Genomic DNA, 24,282 nt, shown 5'->3' with positions numbered 1-24,282 from the left:
AGGCCTGTGTTCCTCCTCGCTGACTAGATTGTTTTAAAAGAAACCTTGTGGCAAGCTGAGCAAAACAACAGCAAAAAGGAAAATTCAAAATTTTAAGCAATGGGACTTTGACATCTAAACTGAACATTTTTGTGTAACAATATGAGCATTGCCCTTTTACGTATATGAAAAAAAGTAGTTCCTGCACATAGATAATGTCATTCATGTGCTATATTTGCCCCTTCGGTATGGTGTTACAGTGAACTTTCTCCAAAATGCCTTTTAACCATTTATCTGGGATCATGGACTAAATAAATGAGCCAGGTGCAGAAATTGAAGGAGGAAGCTCTCATGAGCTCCCTAGTGGTACAATGGTGGCCTAGGACCTAGGTGAGTGCATGAATTCAGTATTAAAAACTGCTTTTATTAACCTCATTAATCAAGTGTTGGTAAAGGAGCTCTTAGGTTTTTATTCAACTTTACCTTTTACCAACATGAACTGGTTCTGAAACTAAATGAAGGATCTGGCATTAAAAGATAAAAAATAACTTGTATATTGTATAGTGTACTGTTTACTTACCTTCTGTATTACTGAAGTTAAATAAGTTAAGCAAGTTATAAATTAAACTGAGTATGAACATCACCAGCACCACAGTAAATAATCTCCGGTTTTTATTGAGGTATAATTTATACAGGTTCTTTATTTTACATGTGTGTTTCATTCTCTAGCTAAGACAGAGCTGCGTTGTCCTTCCTCTCACAGCACTCTCTCTCTGCCTGAGCTCAAAAGTTGGATGTCTATTCTCGTTACAGAGGCCTCTCTGACACATGGGCCACGTTGCATTAAATATAACTGCAGTTTCTCACAGGCACCACCTGTTGCAACACACCAGATCTAGGCATGCGTGCATCGCACATGTCTGTGGCTGTTTACTTCTAGCAGTTTAATATTGCATAACCCAGAAGAACAATCTTTAAAGCTTCGATTCTGAGGTAATAGGATCTTAAGCCTAAGCTTTTCAAATTCGCGGCAATCAGGAGATCACACCAAAATGACCCACAGCCCGTGTTGATCAGCTTTCACACAATAAATACTTTACATTTACAATTAACAAGAACAAATAAGAATTAAGGTAAGCAGCCATCAAAACAAGTGTGTTTCCCTCTGAAAAAAAACTAAGACAGAAAATATGTATGTGCCATTGAAACTCAAAATAGGGATTTTATGTCCCTTGTTACAAAGTCCTTAACATCTGGTATGTCGCTCTCACTTTAAAACAAATAAACTACGGAGTTGAAAAAGAAAGTCCTCGTCTTTGCTTTTGTGCGCTCTACAACGTAAAGTCATGTAGTCCCATGCACAGCGTTTGCAGTAGTTGTAGAAATGGTGCTCTGCTTTCTTCAGTGTGCTGTTCAGGTCCAGTGTTCCCTGAAGACTGCCCAAAAAAAGCAAAAGATGTTGACACAGATATGCACGTGCACAATCTCTTTTTTGTGATTTTTATGTCTTGGCCTACAGACGAACCTGTTAGTAAACTGGATGAGCTGTACATCATCTTGACAACGCAGCAGGGACTCTCTGTTCTCCAACAGGATGGCTGCACAGATGAAGAGCTCAAAGGTGAAGTCGGTGTTGATGACCTGCAGTGCCGACTTTGAATTGTACTCTGCAAACACCACAAGACAAAGACACATCACTAGGTTAACATCTGACATTTAATTGGAAGCTATTCCTCGTTCTGTCAGCTTGAGTTCTGGGTTTCACACCTGTGCTGTATGTTCGTGTCAGCCTTTCCTGATACCTGGCTCGGTCTACTTGCTGGGAGATCAGCTCCAGGTGGTCACAGCTCAGGATTTCAAACAAACGTAGCGCATCTCTGTGTTCAAACTCCCTCTGGAAACCCAGCAGCAGCCACCTTAAAGAAAAAGCAAGGAGGAGTGTGTGAACGTACATGTCCATCCGTATTCAGATACAGAGATGTAGGGAACAGTACCAAGGAGCTACCTGTGGCAGAAGGTGAAACTTTCCATGCTGTCTGTGACCAAGTGAGCATAGAGCTGTGGGTCCAACTCCTTCAACAGAGCTGCCTCCAACTCTAAAAGACATTAAACACACCTCTCTCATATGCTTTTTCTTAACATTTTTGCTTGTGTCTGAATGCTTTACTTAGCACTAAACCTCTTAAGAATGTAAAAAAAAAAAAAGGTTTGCAACTATGTTCTCAGTTTTCTGAATGAACAATTCAGTTGAATACACTGCATGAGAAATCAAAAGACATATGCATACTGATATGTCGTCTTGAAAATAGGTTTTCAATTTCCTAGTTTTACCACTAGAGGTCCTGAATGTTTTTTGCAATAAGGAACACCTTTTATTTCACTACATGTACGAGCACCTTAGAAACATTTAACATTTATTTAATACAAAGTTGCATCCCTTTTTTTTTTAATAATCTCACCTATTTTTCTGTGCAGACCATCAGCCCTAAAGTCCTTGGAGAATTTCTCCATGTAGCAGGAAAAACTCCAGAAAGTGTCAACCTCAGAGTCAAGAACCTCCAGGAACCGGCTGCACAGGTCATTCATTCCCTGGGCATAACTGACCTCTGAATCAAGCAAGCAAGACAAGTGGTGCACAAATAAGCAATGACACAGACACACACACGCAAACAGTAAATGTCTGTAACATCAGATATTAAGATGGGTTCACTGTTGATATTTACCTGGATGAAAAGCAGCATAAGTGATGAGGATGTCTCTCAGTACCAACAGATTACCCGAACCTTCACCCCTGCAGACAAAGAAGTTAAGATTAATTAGTTGAACACTGCAAAAAAATATTTGATGTGTTTTATAAAGATATGAAAGGTTGATTGCTCAAATCAGCCTCCATACTTTTGAAAATAATCCATAGAGAATATGTAACAATGCTAGTTGCTGTCTTTTGTTTACAGTGTGGGAAAGTGAAAAATGAATCCTTTTTTCCATTAGGAAAATAATTTGAAACCATTATGGCAAGATAGCGTGAAATTAGTTTTATTCTTAATATAGTTGGAGTAGGTAATTTTTATTGATACAATGTTACTTACTCAAGCATACTATTTACTATTTCTGTAGGCTATTGTACCAAAAGGAGGCAGGCAGCTGGTTCTGGAGGCCTGAGGGGCAAGAGACTAAATATCTTGCTAGCTCCAAATAATGTTTAACCCTTTTTTCCCCTGTGATTATGTAAAGTCAGTCCGAAGAATCGACTATATAAATTCATTTATTTTTGTTAAGTGACTGCCTTGCTTACTACACATAAATAATCTTCTAATCCATGATCAAAAATCTTCTTCTGTCGACAAGTACTGTAGGTAATACTGCTCTCCTGTAAATAGTGGCTAAACATTTAACACATAAAACACAAATTAACTTTAAGAGGGGAGTTAAATAATGCATTGCCTTTTTGTGTCAGCTGAGCTTAGTGGAATCTTACTGATTACTTTTAGCTGCTTAAAGCTATCTTCATGTCAAAGGTCAGCGATTGATTTCACACACACACACACAGAATCTGTTGATACAACAAGAACCACAACGACGGCTCCAGGCCACTCACTGGTAATAGCTCAGGTCTCTGTTAGTTCTCGGTACATCCTTGTCAATGATTCGTACAGCTTCACGGAGCTCCTCTTGGTCAAATGTAACCCGCTCGAATAAAATCTGGTGACAGGAAAGAAATGTAAATATTACATACTAACATTTTCAATTCATTATACATAAATACATACATCTTCCATTCTATCCGGTCCCCATACTACAGGGTATAGTACTGTTACTGTATGAGCTTCAATCTAGTGTAAATAGATTGTTTGAAGTGTGATTCTGTTAAAGTTGCATGTGGAGTATCACTGTCTGAAATCTATCAGCTGCTGTTGAGTACACACACTCTCCAGACCAAAGTGCTTAAAATGACAGCCAGTGTAAATAGGTCAACTGATACCATATGTAAATAAATGGCAAACACTTTGTTTAGCAAAATTAGATCCTGTTGTGACATTTACCTAAACATACACTCCTCCCTTTTTAAACAGTTTTTTTTACCATATACAATCAAAATGTACTTGCTGGATCTGTAGAAATCAAAATAGCAGAACAAGAGAAAAACAAACATTCAAGTAATTAGATTGGACTTTTAGTCGTGGATTTAACTGATCTAACCTGTGCCTGAAGCTCTAAGAAAGCCAGTTTGTCCCTGACCTCCTCAGACTGGTCCTGGGTCTGCTGTTGGGCCTGTGCCTGTCTCTGGTCAAAGTACCTGACAGCTGCCACCAACTCAGCTGGAATGAAGACACATTCATGTGTTCATAGGCATTTTCAAAAAAGAGAAAATAGGGAACTGACAAAAAAGAAAAAAAGATGAAACTGTTTGTGTTTACCATCAGTGCCGTTGAGATGCAACCGTACAGCTGAAGGAAGAAACTGCTGCCATTTTCGCTTCATGACCAGGTATCGTACGACTAACTGCTCCTGCAGCAGAGAGCGCTCTAAAGCAGTGGAGCTGCACGGATACATCCCAAACAGGAAACGCCACACCAGGCCACGCTCAGAGGGAGACACACCACCTTGGCAGGGGAATGAAAACACTTTGATTATTTATGGTTATGGACTCAGAGTTTAGACATGCATTTGAATTAAATCAAATCCTGAATGTACTGTAGGGAAGATGTAGCGGAGGAAAGACAGAATCCTTAGGAGAACAAATCATCCATAATTGGGTCAACTTTATCCTGTTTTCATGAGAGGATTTGAGATGTTTTATGTAATGTTTTGCTCTGTAGGGTGCTTTAATCCATGCCACATTTGTGGGGCAGGAATGTGCATAAAGGTCAAAAGGTCACAGAGAAGGAGGGCAAGTTTCCACATTCCTGCCATGACAGATTCCTTGTGATATTTTACTTTATGCAGATATTTATGATCTTTTGTCTGAGTGCTGCTGAAACCTTGAGGATGTCCAGCAAGAAGTTAAACTGATGACACATTTATGCACTAATCCAGAGGTATCCTCATTTCTTAGTTTCATACGCTTCACTGAATATTTTTCTGACTGTTGAATCTCATGTGATTTTATTCAGCTCCTCAGACATATCATCAACTCCATAAATGGTGTTTGTTGTTTCATCTCACGAGTCACGCTGGAGTTCTGTGCTCGAGGGGGTCTGATGTGATGCACAATAAAATGTTAGATTTTAGAGAATGGTTTGGCTGTGACTCAAAGTCCTGAAGCAAAGCACTTGACTTAGTCTTACTCTGCAGGCATGGTCACAATTCATTGAAGCATCTGGACATGTGAGTGACCCACTTTAATAGTTTACAGCGCAACAAAATAGTGCTCAAGTGGGCATTGTTAGCTACTAAATCCACACTATTGATTAACAACCTATCATAGAAAGCTATTGTGTGTTACTGTGTGAGACATATTTGATATATGAAGAATCAATTATATGTCTTCAAACTATCAAGAATCAATAGCTGTAATCCTAGGCCTCAACAAAACAATGCTTAGACTAATAATAGGCTACATTGTTATAAATCCTACTGTTGAAATAAGCTGAGCCCAATAGTGTTAATACAGAAATATATAAATAATCTTTCAAACAGGAACAAACATTTCACAGGATTAGAAACGACTTTATATTTCTTAATGTGCATTATAGGATTATGAAAGATTTCTGCTTGACCTGCTGCGACCTCGGAAACATTTCTTTCCACTGTAATAAGTTAAAACTGAAACTGAGCCCCTGATAAATGCATTATGTAGATCTGATCTTGCATAGGCTACATAAACTGACAGGTGCACCATCTGCATTTCCACTGTGACACTGTGGAGGATAATTCATAAACTTAAGAGTAGATAGATAGATAGATAGATAGATAGATAGATAGATAGATAGATAGATAGATAGATAGATAGATAGATAGATAGATAGATAGATAGATAGATAGATAGATAGATGATCTACCGTTTTTGAATATATGCATTCTCAGTCTCGACTCGTCTACCCTGCCCTCAGCGTCCATGATCCCAGGTAAGGTGAGTCGTGCGCGGGACAGAACTGGAGAACTGACCGCGGCCACCCTCCTGTGGGAGCGGACATCTGGTCGGGGATTGTCCGCCGCCTGCCGTGGGCTCCCATTACTCAGGTTGTCCATGTGTGTCGCACGGGTCGAGGAGAACTGCATCCACGAGAGACTCAACAGGCAACAAAGTATCCATCCATCCTCCCGTGGCGTGCTGCCCCCTTAAACAACAACAACGCGTCTCTTCCCGGAACCCATCTGAAACTGGACTGATTCCTCCCAACGGCGTCGACTCCGACAAGATCACAGAACTCGTTGGGTTACTTTTGGAAAAGCAGTTGCAGCTTTGTTGATTCTCATTCAGCCATCTGGGAGTCATATGACTGTACCTTGAGATCCTAGTTTGGCCCACATTCCAGGTGGAGTCCGGACTTCAGTGCCAAAGTTCACTCTGGGATTTGAGAGCGTGTCTCACTCCACCCAGCGGTTTAACAACATCCAGCACAATTTTCTCTGAGCAGCGTGTCTCTTATTAAGAAAGGCTGAGAACAAATCCCCTCGACCACGTAGCCTATGATATGAACCTTTAATTCGATGGTCTTGAATGATGGATGAGATTTTGATGGAATTGCAAGCAGAAACTTGCAATGCTTCTACTACTATCAGAATAGTCACAGTTTTAACACATATGACTGAATAATTGTTGCCAACTGAAGCTTTAGCGAAACAAAACAAGAAACCCTTAGGGAGTGGCTCACCAATTTCTAAAAAATAATTTAATCAATTGATTGACGTAGCCTACCTACGGTACACCGATCCTACATTATGGGGAAGATAAAGTTGCCTGCTTGTAGGTTTTAGTGCACACAGCTTTTCACTGAAGGCCGGACTCGTTAACACGTTGTGAACTGTAAAAATGTACATTGAGTTCTTTGAGTTGATCCACACATTTTCTTCCTCCCATAGTGAAAGCCAGGCAGGTGGATACAAATGTCCTTCCTTTTTCTTTTTTCTTTTACAATTAAATTCCCCCTTTGAACTATCATGAGAAAATGTGGTGCTTTATGTGAGCTTAGCTTCATTTTAACTTTATTCGGATTTTGACAATGTAATATCAATACACAATTAGGCTACACATACTTGAAATGATTATAGAGCAGACATAACATCATTGAGAGGTTCACTGTAGAAATGCTGAATAAATCATTTGCAGCAAAACAAATAGCTACACTGCTGACAGGTGGCTGCCATAGACTGTAAAAGGTGGCTGCACTGGCAATACTCACGTATGCACATTTTGTGCATGACGTTTGCCCAGTCTTTCATTTTACTTTATTTGATTCTGTCCAAATTGATTCGACAACTGAGTCCATTTATGATAGAAAATAATAGAGTTTACAACTTAGAGGAGACTGATAAAGCATTGAGACAATGATAGGACATTTTATCAATAATGCAGAAGTAAGGCCCGTCGGGAGGGAGGCTGCACAAGCATCAGCCATTAGGGCTTAGCTTCCGTATTATGGTTATGGTTTCTAAAATGCCCTATTTTCGGTCAATCTCTAAGTGGCCAAGTTATAGAGATACAAAAAAATAAAATAAAAATGACTACTTGATTCACAATTATCTGAGTCACCCGTTGAAATATGATAAACCAAAGAATAACTTTAAAATATCAAATAATTGCATTAGGTCAAAAGGTCAGTCTCTGATATAAGGAATGAATAGTGCCACGTAAGCACAAGAACCACGAACACTATTCTTGATGCATGTTGGTAACATTTGCCCTCAAACTTAGTAAGAGAGTTATACAAAGGTCAGTGTTAACATTTCTTTCATAACTTCCTCTTTTTTTCTTTCTTTTTTTTGCAATTCATTAGTCCTGAGTAACAGGAAACACACCCAAATTTCACTCTGGTGCTCACATTTAGTGACAATTGACAAAACACAGTAAGGCAGTCTTCTTGGACCCTCTTAAAGTGAGTATTTACTTTGTGCTGTAAAAGACAGAATGCAGGTAATTTAACTCCAGAGCGTGGGAGTGTATGGCTTATTATATTATGTTACATAACTGCAGTAAAACTGAATTATCTTCAGGATTTCAGGATTATGTTAATTAAGATCAGGATGTTTTTCTTGTATCAGATGAAGCTGCTGGGTCTGATTAGTGTCATATCTGTCGTGGCCTCTTCAGGTTGGTGACATATTGTCTTTAATTTTTGAATTGTATCTAATAATCTATAATATATAAAATTATGAAATGCTAATATGTATTCTGGTTTGGTTTGGTCTTGAACACAGGTCAATGCTGGAAAGTTACTGTCCCTCGTCAACGCATCAATACAACATTGGGCGCAACTGTTGTCATACCATGTAATTTTAGTTATCCGCAGCAAAAGACATCGGATAACATTCAAGTTCATTGGAAATTTTTTGGGAATCAAATTACAACCAATGACAGAGACAAATATCCCTTGGTTTATCACCCGAATGAGACATTTATAGATAAAACCTACAGAGGTAGGACCAAACTTGTTGGCGCTAAACAGGATGGAAACTGCTCCCTTGAGATCCAAAACATCACAGCTAGTGAATCAATTATGTATATGAGACTTCTTGTAAACGACAATAGTAAAACCAGGTTCTCTTTCCATCTTTACAACGTCTCCATTTCTGTCACCGGTAGGAATTTCAGTAATATAAAATTTAAAAAAAATTTTTTTATGGACTTATGAGACTTTAAATTAATATTTGATGTTTCCTCCACGGGGTCAGGTGTTGCACCAGTCAGTCCTAACCCAGGTATAACCTTTAGATTTTTGTTTGTTTGTTTGTTTGTTTTGTTTATATTTGTTAACATTTATAGAATTTGCAATGAAAACACATCAAGAATTAATTTTATGTTTGTAGGTCTTTTTGGTGACCAATATACCACTGCTAAACCCACAAGTGGTAAGTTTACATGTTCAAACTGTTTGCTTCAAACTAACATTTAAAACACCATTATCTGTAATTCATTTTCCTTTACTGATCACCATTTACAGCATCAGTCTTCTTAACAACTCAGGCTCACAACGGCTTGGGGATATCACATGTGGTCATCCCTGTAGCAGTTTCCATACTTGTGGTCATTATTCTTATTGCTGGAAGTCTCTGTTACATAAAATGCAAAAGGTAAGTTCCCTAATTTATATATTTAGCATGGGGCTTTGAAGTAGGCTATAGTAATATTTATTAATGACTGATGCTAGTGTCATCCTTACATAATTTACATAATCTAAGAGCAGATGTTTTGAATGTGACATTGTTTCTTCACATTTCATGTTTGAGTTTCACTGTGTGGTCAATAACTGGTCAGTGTCTTTGCTTCTCATAATTACTTCCAGATGTTTCCCAGCAATATCACTTTTTTTCTTATTTCACAGGTCACAATCTTTCACCAGGGAGGAATCAGGATATTATGCAAATTTTAGCAGAGCATCATCTAACCAAACCCAAAGGTAGGAATTATGATACAGTGGTTATATCACATTAGAAGAGTGTTTACTACAAGGCACATGAGGAAAAAGGTTGTTTGTTGTTACACTGTTCTGATATCCTGTTTATCAACTTAGAAACAAAGTGATTTGTCTTTTTCAGAGAAATATCTGGCACAAATCAGGAAAATAAAAAACTTTCTGAAGCAAAGAAGATCATCGACGAACCTGTTTATGTCAACACTGAGGTACAATACCCCCTCTTATTCTTGTTTTATAATAAGAAATGCCTAAGACAGGAAAAAGAAAAAGAAAAAAGCTAACCTTGTTGTGACCCAATTTCTATCTTTGCAGGCCCTCACAGGTCAGATGGATCAAAGTCTGGATCACATAGACAGTGTATATGCAAATGTGGATTACACCAAATAGCACAAAAGATTTGTCTTTGGATTTACTCTGCAGTCTTGGTTTGTGCAAATGTGTGGCATGGTGGCACATCTACCAAGAGATTTTATATCATAAAAACCACATCATTACAAAGCATAGAAGAGAGAAGTATAGTCATTCATGGTTGGTTGGTGACTCATGTTTAAATTATGACAGGCCAGCCAGAAATAGTTTTGGAAAACATATTCTTGCTTATTTTGTTATATAGCCTACTTGGTAGATGTTTCAGTTAGAAATATTGCCTGCTATCAGTTATGATAATATTTTTCTTTACCAGCACTTTTCATTTTTTAAACCTTTAAATATGTAGAAATGACCTCTAAATGTCCCCAAACATGGCAGGCAACTACTGTAATTTATGTTTACACTCCAAGTTTAAACTGGAGAATATAAGCATTAACAAGGTAAAGGATTTCCTAAAAAACTGCAAAGACAAACCATCGGTTGTTGATGGCCTTGACAGCAGGCTTATCAAAATAGCTGTTGATCAGCTCTCCTGCATTAAAGCAGAAGTAAGCGATCCGGTCGTTTTGGCTAATGCTGCGTTCCAGGTAGGCTTTTGAAACCGTAAGTTACAGCTTCAAGTCACAACTTACGACTTTGTAGCGTTCCAGGCAACCCACTCGCGTTTTTCCGACCTGTTTTACCTGTGAAAGTCACTATAACGGCCACTCGTAACTTCCGACCCGTGAACTCGAACTGGTACGACTTCACAGGTCGGAAAAACACGAATTACGGGCTGCCCTGAACGCACCATAACTTCTTGTCAGCCGATGGAGTTAGCAGCCCCCGCCCTCGTCATTGGATCTATTGGTCCTCGTCCCTACGTCACCACATTCACGGCGTCCCTTGGCTGCACCGGCTGCACACACACAGCCCTGCATGCCGTTCTCTCTCCTCATTGGATAAAACTTGTAGGATACAAGAAAAGTTTTCTCCTCGGCTCAGAGCAGAGCAGAGGGACTGAGAGACCCGTGTTTCGGTCCAAACACTCTATGTAAGTGATTGCTGTCGGAAGATATAACTATTTAAGACTTATATTAACACAAATATATTGCTTAGTTCTGCTTTAATAAAAAACAAAGAAAAACACACACTCTCCAACAAAACTCTCAGGAACAAACTAAAGAGGTGCACGGCCAAAAGATAAACTTAAAGAAACAGAAGAAAGGCCAGCAGCACTCGTGTCCTTCTCATTGTCCTTTATTACATACTGCGTCGGCGCTTAACATGCACAGACCGGTTTCGACAACGTCTTCCTCAGTGTGCAAAATTCAGCAGGAAGTGATGCATTTAAATACTCACAGGTGTGGTTAATCACTTGATTGATCAGTATTAACATTCGAGACAAATAACAAAATTACAGACATTAGAAAAATAGAAATATGTAGAAAAATGTAACGATATATAGAAAAATATAACAAATATTCGACAACCCAGACATCTCAAATATTATAGGTAAATCCACAGGTAAATAGACCAATTAACTAAATTAATTACCTGTGGATTTACCTATAATATTTGAGATGTCTGGGTTGTTGAATATCACTTACTACTAACAAAACTGTCCTGCTATGGCTTTGAGCAATCTGCACTTAATTGGTTTTATAGCTATCTATCAAACAGGACACAAACAGTATTTTTTAACGGCAGCTACTCAGAAACCAAAACCACGACATGTGGAGTACCTCAAGGGAGCTGCCTTGGTCCTTTATTCAGTATTTTCACAAATTATTTACCGTATGTATTAGATAAAGCTAACACAGTTATGTATGCGGATGACGCAACTGTATATACATCAGCATCTACTAATAATGTATTAGAAATTATTATGAATAAGGAACTAGAAAGTGTGGCTGAATGGGTTAAAGAAAACAAGCTGGTCCTGAACATATCTAAAACTAAGTGCATGATTGTAGGCTCAAATCATAATATTGATAGAAATCTTGTATTAAATATCAAAATCAAAGATTCACTATAGACCAGGTACATGAGACCAAATTGCTGGGAGTGACAGTTGACAACAAATTATCATGGAAAAAACACATTAATAATATGATTGCAAAGATGGGTAGAGGTATATCAATTCATGCAACTTTTAGAAATATAAACATCTTGAAAACAGCAATCCAATCGATAATATTATCACATCTCGACTATTGCCCAGCAGTTTGGTCAAATGCCACTGGAGACATGTTAAATAAACTACAATGTATACAGAATAGAGCTGCCTGCACAATACTGAAGTGTGACTACAGGACAAGTATAATTTCTATGCACAAGAAGCTTAACTGGTTACTGGTCAAAGACAGACTATTGTACTCACTGTTTGTTGTTATTAGAAATATATCTGTCCTAAAAACACCTGTTATCTTGTTTAAAATCCTCGCTTTTAGTGCAGAGAGTCATAAATATATCACCAGACATGCAGCTGTAGGAAACTTTACATTACCTAAAGCAAGATCTAACGCCATCAAGCGTACAGTTTTGTATAGAGGTATGAAAGAATGGAATTCACTGCCGAAAAATATCAAACTCACCACGAACACAAAGAAATTCAAAATATTAATAAAACAGCATTTATCAAAGTAAGACAACATGGTATATTTATGGAGTATATTTCGATGGATATTTAATATGTGTTATTATAATGTATATTCTGTGGAATTAATGTATATACAAGTATGATGTGTGATGTGTAATGATGTACAGTATACATATATGATATGTAGAAATGTGGGTAATAGGATTAGTATGTGAACAATTAATATAACAAAGAATGAATGAAGCACAGTAAAGAAATGTAAACACTTACTCTGTTTTTGTTTTGTTAGGTTAAGCATATCGCTCGCTTGTTTTTTTGTTTTTAATTTTTATAATGTTTATGTTTTGTGTTTTCAACTGTATATTTGATACTGTTGGGCCCCAGGAAGAATAGCTGTGGCTTTGCTGCAGCTAATGGGGATCTTAATAATAAACAATAAACCATAAACTGAAATGAAGAGTAGCTGTGACTTTTCTGCAGCTATGTTTCTTTGAGTTTATTTTCCATAGGTGCCATCTCTCTCCTGTGTATTTACTTTAAAAAGGTTTCAGAGGACTGTCCAGTCAGCTATCTTGAACACCTTAACTGTTCCGCAGCCCACATAAAACCCAGTCCACCAGCATCCTCTGGTGAGCATACTCATGTCATAATCAGAAGGTCAGAAGGGATGCCAGTAAAAATGAATTATATTATATTCTATCAAATAGTTTTTCATTAAAGACTGTTACCTTAAACGTTACAGGATCCATAAATGATAAAGGATCTGATTTATTTCATGGTTTTGTATTTTTCACAGTACAATGAGCACTAATGCAGAAACTACATCAAGCATTTAGAGCAGCACCAGTTTTTTTTTTTTTACCTCGTGACTGGGGTTCTTTGTTCTGTGGAATTTGTTCATGTGTCAATTATCTTCCAAACAAGACAGCAGAGAGAGGTGTCAAAGTGTCGGCTGTATTTCTCAACATGTTTGCCAATGTACTTCCTGTGTTATGCTATAGGGACCAAACTCATTTCTTCTTCTTTTTTTTCAGTCATCCATCCAGGGATTGAAGTATTTTTTGTAATGTGATGTTTACTTTAAGGACACAGGTTTAAGGGGGATGTTGTTGCTTGTTCTGTGATCTACAGTGTCCCATCCTCTTCCACTGCGATGTAACCGTGGAAATACCTGTGGTAAAAAAAAATAATGTGGACATTTGGGCAGCTGCTGGTGTTGTTCCTGTCTTCTGTTTTCTGCTTTCATTTTAGTGAGCTGACGTTCACATAATGTAACATTTTCTATCTGAGGAGTTGCAGTGTAAAGCTTTGTGTGTAATGCCTTATATGTTAAAAGAAAAACCCAACAAAAATGTTGTGTGGATCATATTATGCTACTTTATATAACCAGTGTGTATTTCTTTTAGTATATTGGAGGTGCTTCGCAGCAATGGTTGGGGCCAGCCAGGCAATTTTAGACGAATATATAGGTAATTCTGAGCAACATGAGACAAAATAAGACACCAAGAACATTTGCATTACAAGGTTCATTTTGCGTTAGCTGAGGCTTGGACTCACAACCTCTGACACTGCAACCAGCCCCTAACTCATAGAGATAATTGGCTAGAGATGAAACCTTGTGTGTGGCTTGACAAATGGACTAAGCCAGTCACCAGAATGACTGCAGCTGTCAAAGCAGATTTAAAAAAATGTCAAAATGTCAAAAATGATGTTGTCAAGACAAAAATCTACTCTAATACATATAGCATCTTGATAGCACGGAAATGTTTGTAATTTGTTTTTTAACAATACATGTTTTGCCATCGAGCTGAGTAAGCAGATGCCATAATTATTGTGCAGTGATAAGAAGGCATGGGCATAAAATGAGTGTGTAGTAGAGAAAGTGGGCAAGGACAGAAAACGGTCAGAAAGATCAAGCATCATAAGAGGGAGAGAAGCATAGAGAGAACACCCACACCCACACCCACACCGGGAGGGGGAGCAGTAATGCTCAGGGCCGTAACAGTATGATGGGATAGGAATATGCACCCATTTCTCAACATATTCTTATTCCAATTCATGCAAGTAGGCTATAAGACAAAAATAAATCCCTGGAATGTGAGTGAAACTTCCCTGCTGACACTTACAAAAAAAAAGTATTTTTAAAGTGTTTATATTGTATACAGTAGACTATTTCATTCAATATACTGGTACTTAAAAATATTCTTTTATTTTTATTTTGGCTTTTTGCCTTTATTCGATAGTACACACAGTAGAGATAGACAGGAAAGGGGGAGGCAGAGAGAGGGGGAATGACATGCAGGAAAGGGCTGCCCAACACGGGATTCGAACCGGGGCCGCCTGCGGTGAGGACCACAGCCTCTACATGGGGCGGCCGCTCTACCCACTGCGCCACGCACCGCCCCAAAATATTCTTAAGTACACCTCGAATTACATGGTAAGCGAGTTATACTGTAAGACTGGATAAAGTTGGTGAGAATGATCAGAAGTTACACTGGAAGTAATGGCAAAGTAGGGCATAAGTGAAGGGGAGATACGCTCTAACGCAGTCTAGTTATACTACTGTAAGACACGAGAAAATACGTGCGGGAAGTGAGCGGGAGTTATATGTCTGTGGAAGTTGGTGTAGGCTACTGTAAAGTATGTGTTAAGTGAACCATAACCTACGTACGCACTAAGACGTGTCCGTATTATGTAGTGTTACCAAAAAATGAAATAATTAGCATGAATAATATGTATGTTTCAATGATCAAGAAAAACTAAATCCATAAATGTCAATACAAATAACCTTGGGAAGCATTACACAAAACAAAAGCAGGCACAAGGACGTCAACGACCTCGGTTGTATCAGTGTCTTACATACTTGGCAATAATTTATCACTGAAGACAAGAGTCTGTTGTCTTCAGTTTGTTTCTCACACCGTTCTGATGTATCTCCTGACTGTAATAACTTTTTCACCACAACTAAACATTTGTAGCAACATGCAAGACCATTAACTGCTCAACTGCCGACTAGGTTACCAACTTGTCCTCTCTATAGGATCATTTGAATGAAAATGAAAATTTTCTTTGTGAGTATTCAGCCATCACACAACTTCTCAAAATGTGGGACTATGCCTTCATAGCAAAATGGTGAAATTTAAGAAAGAAGACTTCCCCTATGTTGAGATTGTAAAAAGGAAATGAAGAACAATGACAGCAACAACAAAAATCCTTAAAATAACTGAAATGTACATGTTGTGTTGTACAAATATGTTATCTTGCACCTCATCTAGTGTGACTGCTGGCCCTCAATGGTTGACTCCAGGGCCTTAAAAAATGTCTGCTCTTTTGTCAGCAGTGGCAAACTGTAGCTTTCTGTGCATGAATTCTGTGTTCTCTGACGTTTCAGAAAAGTATCACATCAAACAATGGACAACCAAGATAAAGGGATCAGCCTGGGAAAGTAAACAGCTTCTGTTTCTCAGGCTGATGTAGCATTATAACCATAGGATGGGTCAAAGTTTTGTTAAACATTGGGCAACACTTGCAATTTTAAAGGTTGGAGCTACACAATAAATATAACACGCAAACACAAGGAACCAATCTCACAAGCACAGCAAGTACAGCAGGCTCAGTCACTATTAAAAGAGGTGAGTATATTATTTTTGTATCTTTGTAAAATACTATGGATAGACAGCGTTCTCACTAACTTGATGTTTTTGCTTTTCATTTTCTAGAGATGGATTTAAAGTTGTGGCTTTGCTTTCTGTTGTTACAAGGTGAGTTTCAAATTGTGTTGCACAAAATGCACCATCCTACTCTCAGTAATGAATAATAAATCTGTGTGTTCTTTGTATTTCCAGTGACCCATGGTATACTGTCCCCTCAACGCCGATGGACAGCAAGAATACCATCAACAATTCCGGCCCTGCGTGGTTCCTGTGTTGTTATTCCCTGCATCTACACTTACCCCAAACCCCCCACACAGATCAACCCAAACAGGCGGAGAGGATTCTGGAGAAAGGGGACCAAGATTGTCTCAACCAATCTTCCAAGATGGAAAATGACCAATGAGTACAAAAAACGAACTGAGTTTTTGGGAAATCTGCAGCAACGCAACTGCACCATGCTGCTGGATTCTGTCAGGATGACTGACGTTGGCCCGTTCTACTTCAGGATTGAAATGCCACAATACAAAAGCTTCTCTTACACAGAAAATACAGTGTCCCTCAATGTTACACGTGAGTATTGGATAGATCATTTGAGTGATTCTTAAGGCAATTCATTGTTAGTATTGTATTTTGAGTGATGTTGGTATAATATTTAATCTGTGCAGGTGTCCAGCAGATTCCATTTATTACTCTGAGGGTGACTGATAAAGTCATAGCCACCTGCTCTGTGTCTCACTCCTGCCCATCCTTCCCCCCCAAATTCCTCTGGAGTCGCCCTGGGGTCGTCAAGCACCAATCAAAAAGGCTGAACGATTGGAAGTGGGAAACAGTGTCAACTCTGACCTTTAAGGCTCTACCTTCTGACTTCAAAAAGCCTTTAAACTGCACTGTGCAATACAGAGGTGGCAAGGAAGCAATGAACTCCGCGAGAATATGACGTAAGCTCAGTGTGTGATCTAAATATCTTCTTTCGCTCTGTATGGTAAATGAGTCACATGACACATACTGCATGTTATAAAAATGTAATATCTTACAGTCACTTAGTGTTTGCTGTTCACCCAGACAGTGAGGGAGAGCTATCACTGTGCTATCTGGTATGATAACAGAGATACTGTTGGATCAGTAGTGCATCGACAGTTTACAGTAAACACTGAGTGAAGAAATCCACAACTTCCTGCACACTTTCATAATAGATAATCTACCACCACTTGGCGCATTAATAGAGAACAGAATAGCTTCAGTTTGGAAATACTTTTTTTGTTTAAGGATTTGAACATGATCAAAATGATTTAACTGTTTCTGATCAACAATAAATTCTGATAAAGTGCAACTTGATTTGTGTGTTTGCTGTGTTTTCATACAATTGGATTTAAAAAAGGGTGGTAAAGATACAGCAACCTGCCTGTCTTTTTCTAAAATAGAATTGATGTTAGTAAGTGCTTTCACTATGATTTTGCATAAACCATCACGGATTTAGCAATAACTATAGCAATCAGAAGTGAGCAAGGGGGTGTCTTGCAACATTGGGTATTTACAGATTTAAACACATTTTTATGATTAAGTAAAAAATATTTTTAAAGTAGTCTAAAAGAAATATTGAGGTACACCCGAGAGTTTAAACAAAATAAGTTAACAGCAAATATTCAAATGAATCCCTTCACTTCCTTACAGAAAATTCTACCATATAATTTTTCACATAGAGCTGAAAGGTGTCAGCCACAGTCACACTTATCATTTTCCTGCAACTTCTATCAATTGTCATTACTAAGTCAACCACAAGATGGCATTAGATCTTCTCTCTCGCCACTCTTACTTTCAGATTGTCACACACAGTTCCCAGTTCATATAATTGTATACGTGACTTCCTGATTTGAGAGTAAAAACAAGTATTAATATCAAAGGTTCAACATTTCAATAATTTAAATATATATCCATATCTGCAGTCAGATATAAAACCATCTATGTGGTATACGACATATTAAACCAAGATTAAAGCAAGCTTTAATTTGACCTTTGATTTGACCTTACCAACCAGATGTTCAAACTCATACAAGAAGAAAACACATGTGGACAGAGCTGCTACAGTGAAACAGAATAACCCATGTGCTGATAAGAAACTGCCTTTTCACTTTTAACTTTCACATCTATTTTTTTTCCTCTGTCATTCTGATAAAGCAAAAACAAGGAAATTAAACAGTGCACAGCAGTAGGGTAACTTAAACTAAACTAAATTTGCAGGTTAAAAAAAGGGGAAAAAAACACAACAACACAAAAGTGATTTTTTTTTTTGCCCATGTGCAACTCATACCATGCCACCATAAATCACAACTTCGTAGAGGGTCGCCATATCATTCAAAAAGTACTACACATGGAATAATTAATTGTGCATACCTTTCTTGTTTATTTGTTCTAAACAGCCAACAGCACGTATCACTGCTTACTTAGTAAATCTTCATTTTAAGGGTCTCGGGCATGTAACGTCTACTCACGTTCTTACAGTACATTTCACCTCCCTCCGACCCTCCCAGATTCCCAATTCTTCTCACCATCTTCCTTTTCTCCCAGTGTTTGGAACTTTATGCATGATTACAGTTTTTCCTCAGTCGCTTTGGTGCATTTCTCTAGCCTGACTCTCGCCAGACCCTTGTAGTTCCGCAAAGCTACGCTGAGCTAGTCTGGGGCCGTTGACCCGCTGTTTTGGGAAGGAAACGGATCCAGGGCGAGAGAGACAGACCTTTCCTTCAAAATAAAAGCACCAAGCTAATAAAATGCGGTAAAACTCTTTAATTTAAGGAATATAATTTACAAGAAAGTCCCCGAGCCATTAAGTTAACATTTCGCTTTTATTGTATTGCAAGTTAATGTTTATTTTATAAGTTTTATGTTGGTGAACACTTTTATTTTGGTGAATCTGGTGATTTCGGTATCCGCTACAGACAGGAACCAGAATGCAGACTAATTCAGAGGTAACGGACACCAGGCTCTTCGCTTGTCTGAAGAGCCTGGTGATGCGAGGCTAACGCTGAGCTCCACACAAGGGTCTGGGACTGCTCCATAGGCGATTCATTTCAGAAGGCGGGGCCTTGTAAAAAAAATCTTGTATGTGATTGGATAAACCACTTGTCCGTTATCTTGAATGACGTGCTACTTCAGCCACTCACTGCGAGCCGCCATTGTTGTTTGACTCAAACAGTCGCTTCAGCGCTACGTCACACCTCAGAAAGTCCCGCCCGGCGATCCTGATTGGTTCATTATTTTTTGCCCGGGGAAGAAGTTTGCATTGGCCTCGAGTCCAGACCCTTGTGTGAAGCTGAGCGTAGCGCCTCTGGTGGAGCTTTGCAGAACTACAAGGGTCTGGCGAGAGCCAGGCTAGCATTTCTCACCCTCACTATATACATTTGCACAACAGTTAGTGCATTTCTCAAAACAATTAGTACAAACTGCAAAACCTAGTTGATAAGCTGCAAAAGCATGTCACTTGCTCAAAATAGATCCATTCATTCCTCAAAAGCAAGTATTTATGTCAGTATCAAATGATAAGTCCTGACACCATTGTTTATGAACAAGATAGTCAAATGGCTTTGTCTGTTTCATTATGACATTTTACTCCTTACTTTTCAAATGCAAAAAAGTCAGATCCTGGTGACACTACCTCAAGACAACACTATACACTACTTGTACAGCCATTTGAAAACTACAGTAAAGTTACACATTACTGTATTTAGTGCAATAAACTGAGTACAAGACACTGAATACGTATGTTTCACATTTTTACTGGATGCTCTTTGCAATTCTAATTTGTTCACAGCATTGTGCAAAAGAAAAATAGGGGTGCGGCAGCTATAAGCTTAATTCAGCCGCAACCCTTTTCGACCAGCTATAAAGTAGTACTTGTTACTACCTTGAATTTGTTTTGTTGAAATTTTGATGCTGTGATCGAAATAAACATTCATTCATTCATTCGTTCATTCATGCAAAAGAAAAATACAACTAAACAATATTGCAGTACATATTGTAACTGAACGACTGTGTAAATCATTTTATTCATCTATCACAGCGAATGCCATCCCCTTGCAACGCAGTGAGGAAAGTATCTCCTCGAGTGGCAAATCCACTCTCTGCAGGACTCTGCTGTGGTGTCATAAACAGGTGCTAGCAGGGCCATTTGGGTATGTGAACGCCAGTCATATACCTTACACCTCTATTGGATTTAGGAATAGGGAGTAAGGAGGGAGATATTTATATTCCACCAGCATCCTTTCATCCTTTCATTTGCTGCAAACCACTGTCTGACCAGATCTGAGGTGAAAGCATATAGGACCAGCCGGAGGTTAAAGAGTCTTGGTTCCAACACTATTTTCTTTTTCCCCTAATTTATTTATTTAGTCCTCTCCTTCCCATCTCTTTCTCTCTCATTCAATACTGACTACTGTAATCTCTCCTGGTCCAAATATCTCACACAAGAAATCAATCGCGCGCGCGCGCGCGCACACACACACACACACACACACACACACACACACACACACACACACACACACACACACACCTAAGCACACCTTTTTTTGCTGTTGTTTCTTTTGTTCTCTCTGTTTGCCTATTTTGTGTCTTCTCTGTTTGTTCTATGCTGTTGTTTGTTGATCACCTATACTGCACCCTTGTATTGTTTGATTATGTGTTCTCACCCTGTATTGCACTATAAAATAAAATAAAATATCGAAGAAAATATCAAAGAAATCTAAGAAAATATCACTGTAGTCTCATACGTAATAGTCACAATTACCATTAGCTGCTTACAGTAAAACACTATTACTTGTGTAATATCTACAGAAAATAATATTTCAGTATTTCTTTTCTTGCACAGAGAGACTGACTGTTCCACTGACTTCAACATTGTTACTGTAAGTTCCCCCTACTGGAAGAACAACGATATTTCATTTAGGACCTTGAAAACACTTACAGTACATACAACCACTGAAAGCCAGACTTAATTACTTTCTATACGATGCTTTACTGAACATATAGATCTTTAATTGTCATTCACGCCATGAAATATGTGGAACGAGATGCAATATAATCTAACAGAACATTTCCAAATAACCACGCTCACATGAAAAAACGCTTAAAAACAAACAAAAATCACGCACATCTCAAAAAAAATGGGGCATCTTGCAATATTAAGTATTTGCGGATTCACAAACATTTTTTATGATAAAACAATATAAAATATCCTAAGATAAAATAGAAAAGACAAGTGAATTAATTTAAATATTGGGGTATATTCAAGGGGCTTAAAAACAAACAAGTTAACTGACAATATTTGAATTCCTTCCTTCACTTCCTTATAAAAATGCTAGCATTTTTCACTAATATTTCTTTTCTAAGGTTAGAAACGACTGGAGGATCATCAGCACCCTGCAACTATTCTGTCAACTGTCGTTCCTCAGTCAACCACCAGGTGGTACCAGACCTTCTCCCCTGCCCCAGTTTACTTCACCAGTTCCCAGTACAGTAACAGTTCATAGCCTATCTGTATACATGACTTCCTGATTTGAGTGAAACCAGAGTAAAAAACATAAAATACCTAAAACGAAGTATGGCAAAAGTACAACATTTAAATTATGCAACTGTATATCCATATAAACCACATGCACATTCAGATGTAAAACCATCAGTGACTTCTTTGTGACAGGATTTTATATCGTCCAAGATGTAAACCAACTTGGCCTTTGAATTCCCCAGTATTTGAATATTATGATGTTCGAAATGATACAAGAAGAAAAAACATTTGATCGTGTGCTGTGGTGAAACAGAGCACAGTGTGAAACTCTGCTCTACTAAATAACAGTTCACAAAGATGGTCAACACCTAACTGTGTTTGATTGGAAACTGACATTTCAAAACTTTCACATCTATTTCTTTCCTCTGTCATTCCGATAAAGCAGAAACAAAGCGGAAATATAAAAGTGCACAGCACGAGGGTAACTTGCACAATGTGGATGACTGATATCATAAAAAGCAAAAGTTAACATTTTTCAGGTAAATTATTGCAGTGGTCTCATGGTAATCTTTAACATCAAACTTTTATAACAGTGCTTCACACAGTATTTTTATTGATCAGCCCGAAAAAGTTCTGGCCAAGAGAAAGTAACTTAATATGAGCACATTAAACTGTAATTTATAATACATGAACAAATACAGGATACAGAATTATGAGACGTGTGTAATAAACTTTTATATTGCTATTGATCAGACAAGCAGTCTAGAAAAGTTCTGGACAAGATAAAATAACTTTAAAGCAGAAGTAAGCGATAATTTTGTGTTAATATAAGTCTTAAATAGTTATATCTTCCGACAGCAATCACTTACTGTACATAGAGTGTTTGGACCGAAACACGGGTCTTAGTCCAGTCATTTTATGAGAAAAGGTTAAACAAATTGCAACAGAAGCAAACTCAACTGATTTTGTATCCTCAGCATGTCCTGAGTGAGGGAAAAAAAGCCCCGAAGAATCCCATTAGGGGAAAGTTTAGAAAAACACCCAAACATATCCCATTTATACGCATATAAAACATTTTTTTCACATGAATAGGGTAAAATTTTTAACCTTTAGATATCTCCATGAAAATTACTGAGTTGATTACTTACATTAAGACAAACAAAAAATGTATTACAAGTTTTTTGAAATTATTTGTTAACATGAGCAAATTTGCATAAATCTGCATAAATCTGCATAAATTGCACCGTTTTGACGGCACATGTATATATGAAGTTGCTGTGGTGGTACCGGCATGAAAATTGGAGTGAGTTGACTCCATCGGTCAACCGACAAGAAACCACTTTAAATTGCAAGATGACTGTAAAATCCCCTGATTCGCACAAACTGAAATACGCTGCTATGGCCGGGTTTTGGTTGATTTTTCAAGACAGCCACATCCTTAGTAGAGCAGGTATGACATGAGCCAACAGTGCATAATCCAATTACGTATGGCTGATTTGCATACATACAGCACCTGATCTAAACATTGGGTAGAGCAGGTGAAAATGTCTTGTTCAATCTTGTTAACATATTACAGTTAAAAAACTTAAGGAATGGAACCAATTTAGGCCCATGAGCATTAATAGAGACGGAGCATGTCATACCTGCTCTACTAAGGATGTGGCTGTCTTGAAAAATTGCAGTCATCTTGAAATTTAAAGTGGTCAACTTGTCGGTTGACCGATGGAGTCAACTCATTCCAATTTTCAAGCTGGTACCACCACAGCAACTTCATATATACATGTGCCGTCAAAACGGTGCAATTTACGCAAATTTATGCAGATTTATGCAAATTTGCTCATGTTAACAAAGAATTTCAAAAAACTTGTAATACATTTTTTGTTTGTCTTAATGTAAGTAATCAACTCAGTAATTTTCATGGAGATATCTAAAGGTTAGAAATTTTACCCTATTCATGTGAAAAAAAAAATGTAAATGCGTATAAATGGGATATGTTTGGGTGTTTTTCTAAACTTTCCCCTAATGGGATTCTTCGGGGCTTTTTTTCCCACACTCAGGACATGCTGAGGATACAAAATCAGTTGAGTTTGCTTGTTTTGTTTAACGTTGACCCCTTTTTTGGCCTAAAATGACTGGACTATCTGTCAGTCACTCTGCTCTGCTCTGAGCCGAGGAGAAAACTTTTCTCGTATCCTACAATTTTTATCCAATGAGGAGAGAGAACGGCATGCAGGGCTGTGTGTGCAGCCAAGGGATGCGCCTGAATGTGGTGACGTAGGGACGAGGACTGTTATGGTGCGTTCAAGGCAACTCGTAACTCGTGTTTTTCCGACCTGTGAAGTCGTACCAGTTCAATCTGGTACGAGTTCACCGGTCGGAAGTTACGAGTGGCCGTTATAGTGACTTTCACAGGTAAAACAGGTCGGAAAAACACGAGTGGGTTGCCTGCAACGCTACAAAGTCGTAAGTTGTGACTTAAAGCTGTAATTTACGGTTTCAAAAGCCTGCCTGGAACGCAGCATTACCCAAAACGACCGGATCGCTTACTTCTGCTTCAACAAACACATTAATCAGTTATTTTTTATACATGAACACAAACAGGATACAGAATAGTAAGGCGTG

At 38.2% G+C, this 24,282-nt stretch overlaps 2 protein-coding genes across 4 annotated transcripts; one reads left to right on the top strand and one right to left on the bottom strand.

Moving 5' to 3' along the window:
• Positions 1–10: 10 nt before the first annotated feature.
• On the bottom strand, positions 11–6,468 carry LOC310999554 (TBC1 domain family member 15). The gene is made up of 11 exons (XM_083990023.1): positions 5,982–6,468; positions 4,398–4,583; positions 4,180–4,298; positions 3,578–3,681; positions 2,703–2,770; positions 2,439–2,585; positions 1,985–2,075; positions 1,747–1,895; positions 1,505–1,646; positions 560–1,415; positions 11–55 (listed from the first exon to the last, which is right to left on the bottom strand). Exons 1-10 carry the CDS (start codon positions 6,199–6,201, stop codon positions 1,247–1,249), a joined length of 1,395 nt encoding a protein of 464 aa, XP_083846149.1. The 5' UTR covers positions 6,202–6,468; the 3' UTR covers positions 11–55; positions 560–1,246.
• A 1,490-nt stretch (positions 6,469–7,958) lies between these two features.
• On the top strand, positions 7,959–10,063 carry LOC310999560 (uncharacterized protein). Of its 3 annotated transcripts, XM_083990031.1 has the most exons (9): positions 7,965–8,018; positions 8,185–8,233; positions 8,341–8,721; positions 8,815–8,841; positions 8,950–8,991; positions 9,084–9,213; positions 9,465–9,539; positions 9,679–9,763; positions 9,870–10,063. In XM_083990031.1, exons 2-9 carry the CDS (start codon positions 8,185–8,187, stop codon positions 9,942–9,944), a joined length of 864 nt encoding a protein of 287 aa, XP_083846157.1. In that variant the 5' UTR covers positions 7,965–8,018; the 3' UTR covers positions 9,945–10,063. The 3 variants fall into 3 exon arrangements, with proteins under 3 accessions (XP_083846158.1, XP_083846157.1, XP_083846159.1); XM_083990032.1 differs by having other exon boundaries at positions 7,959–8,018; positions 8,185–8,721; XM_083990033.1 differs by lacking the exon at positions 7,965–8,018 and having other exon boundaries at positions 8,134–8,721.
• Positions 10,064–24,282: the final 14,219 nt, after the last annotated feature.

The sequence above is a fragment of the Trachurus trachurus genome (genome assembly GCF_905171665.1).
Source record: "Trachurus trachurus genome assembly, chromosome: 16".
Taxonomy (NCBI): domain Eukaryota; kingdom Metazoa; phylum Chordata; class Actinopteri; order Carangiformes; family Carangidae; genus Trachurus; species Trachurus trachurus.
This window is presented reverse-complemented; position numbering and strand designations above follow the sequence as displayed.

Coding starts and splice junctions, on each gene's coding strand:
- LOC310999560 (XM_083990031.1), top strand. CDS start 8,185: ATGAAGCTGCTGGGTCTGATTAGTGTCATATCTGTCGTGGCCTCTTCA. Junction 8,234..8,340: donor ATCTGTCGTGGCCTCTTCAG/GTTGGTGACATA, acceptor TCTTGAACACAG/GTCAATGCTGGAAAGTTACT. Junction 9,540..9,678: donor TCATCTAACCAAACCCAAAG/GTAGGAATTATG, acceptor TGTCTTTTTCAG/AGAAATATCTGGCACAAATC.
- LOC310999554 (XM_083990023.1), bottom strand. CDS start 6,201: ATGCAGTTCTCCTCGACCCGTGCGACACACATGGACAACCTGAGTAAT. Junction 2,586..2,702: donor TTATGCTGCTTTTCATCCAG/GTAAATATCAAC, acceptor TGCTTGATTCAG/AGGTCAGTTATGCCCAGGGA. Junction 1,416..1,504: donor CTCATCCAGTTTACTAACAG/GTTCGTCTGTAG, acceptor TTTTTTGGGCAG/TCTTCAGGGAACACTGGACC.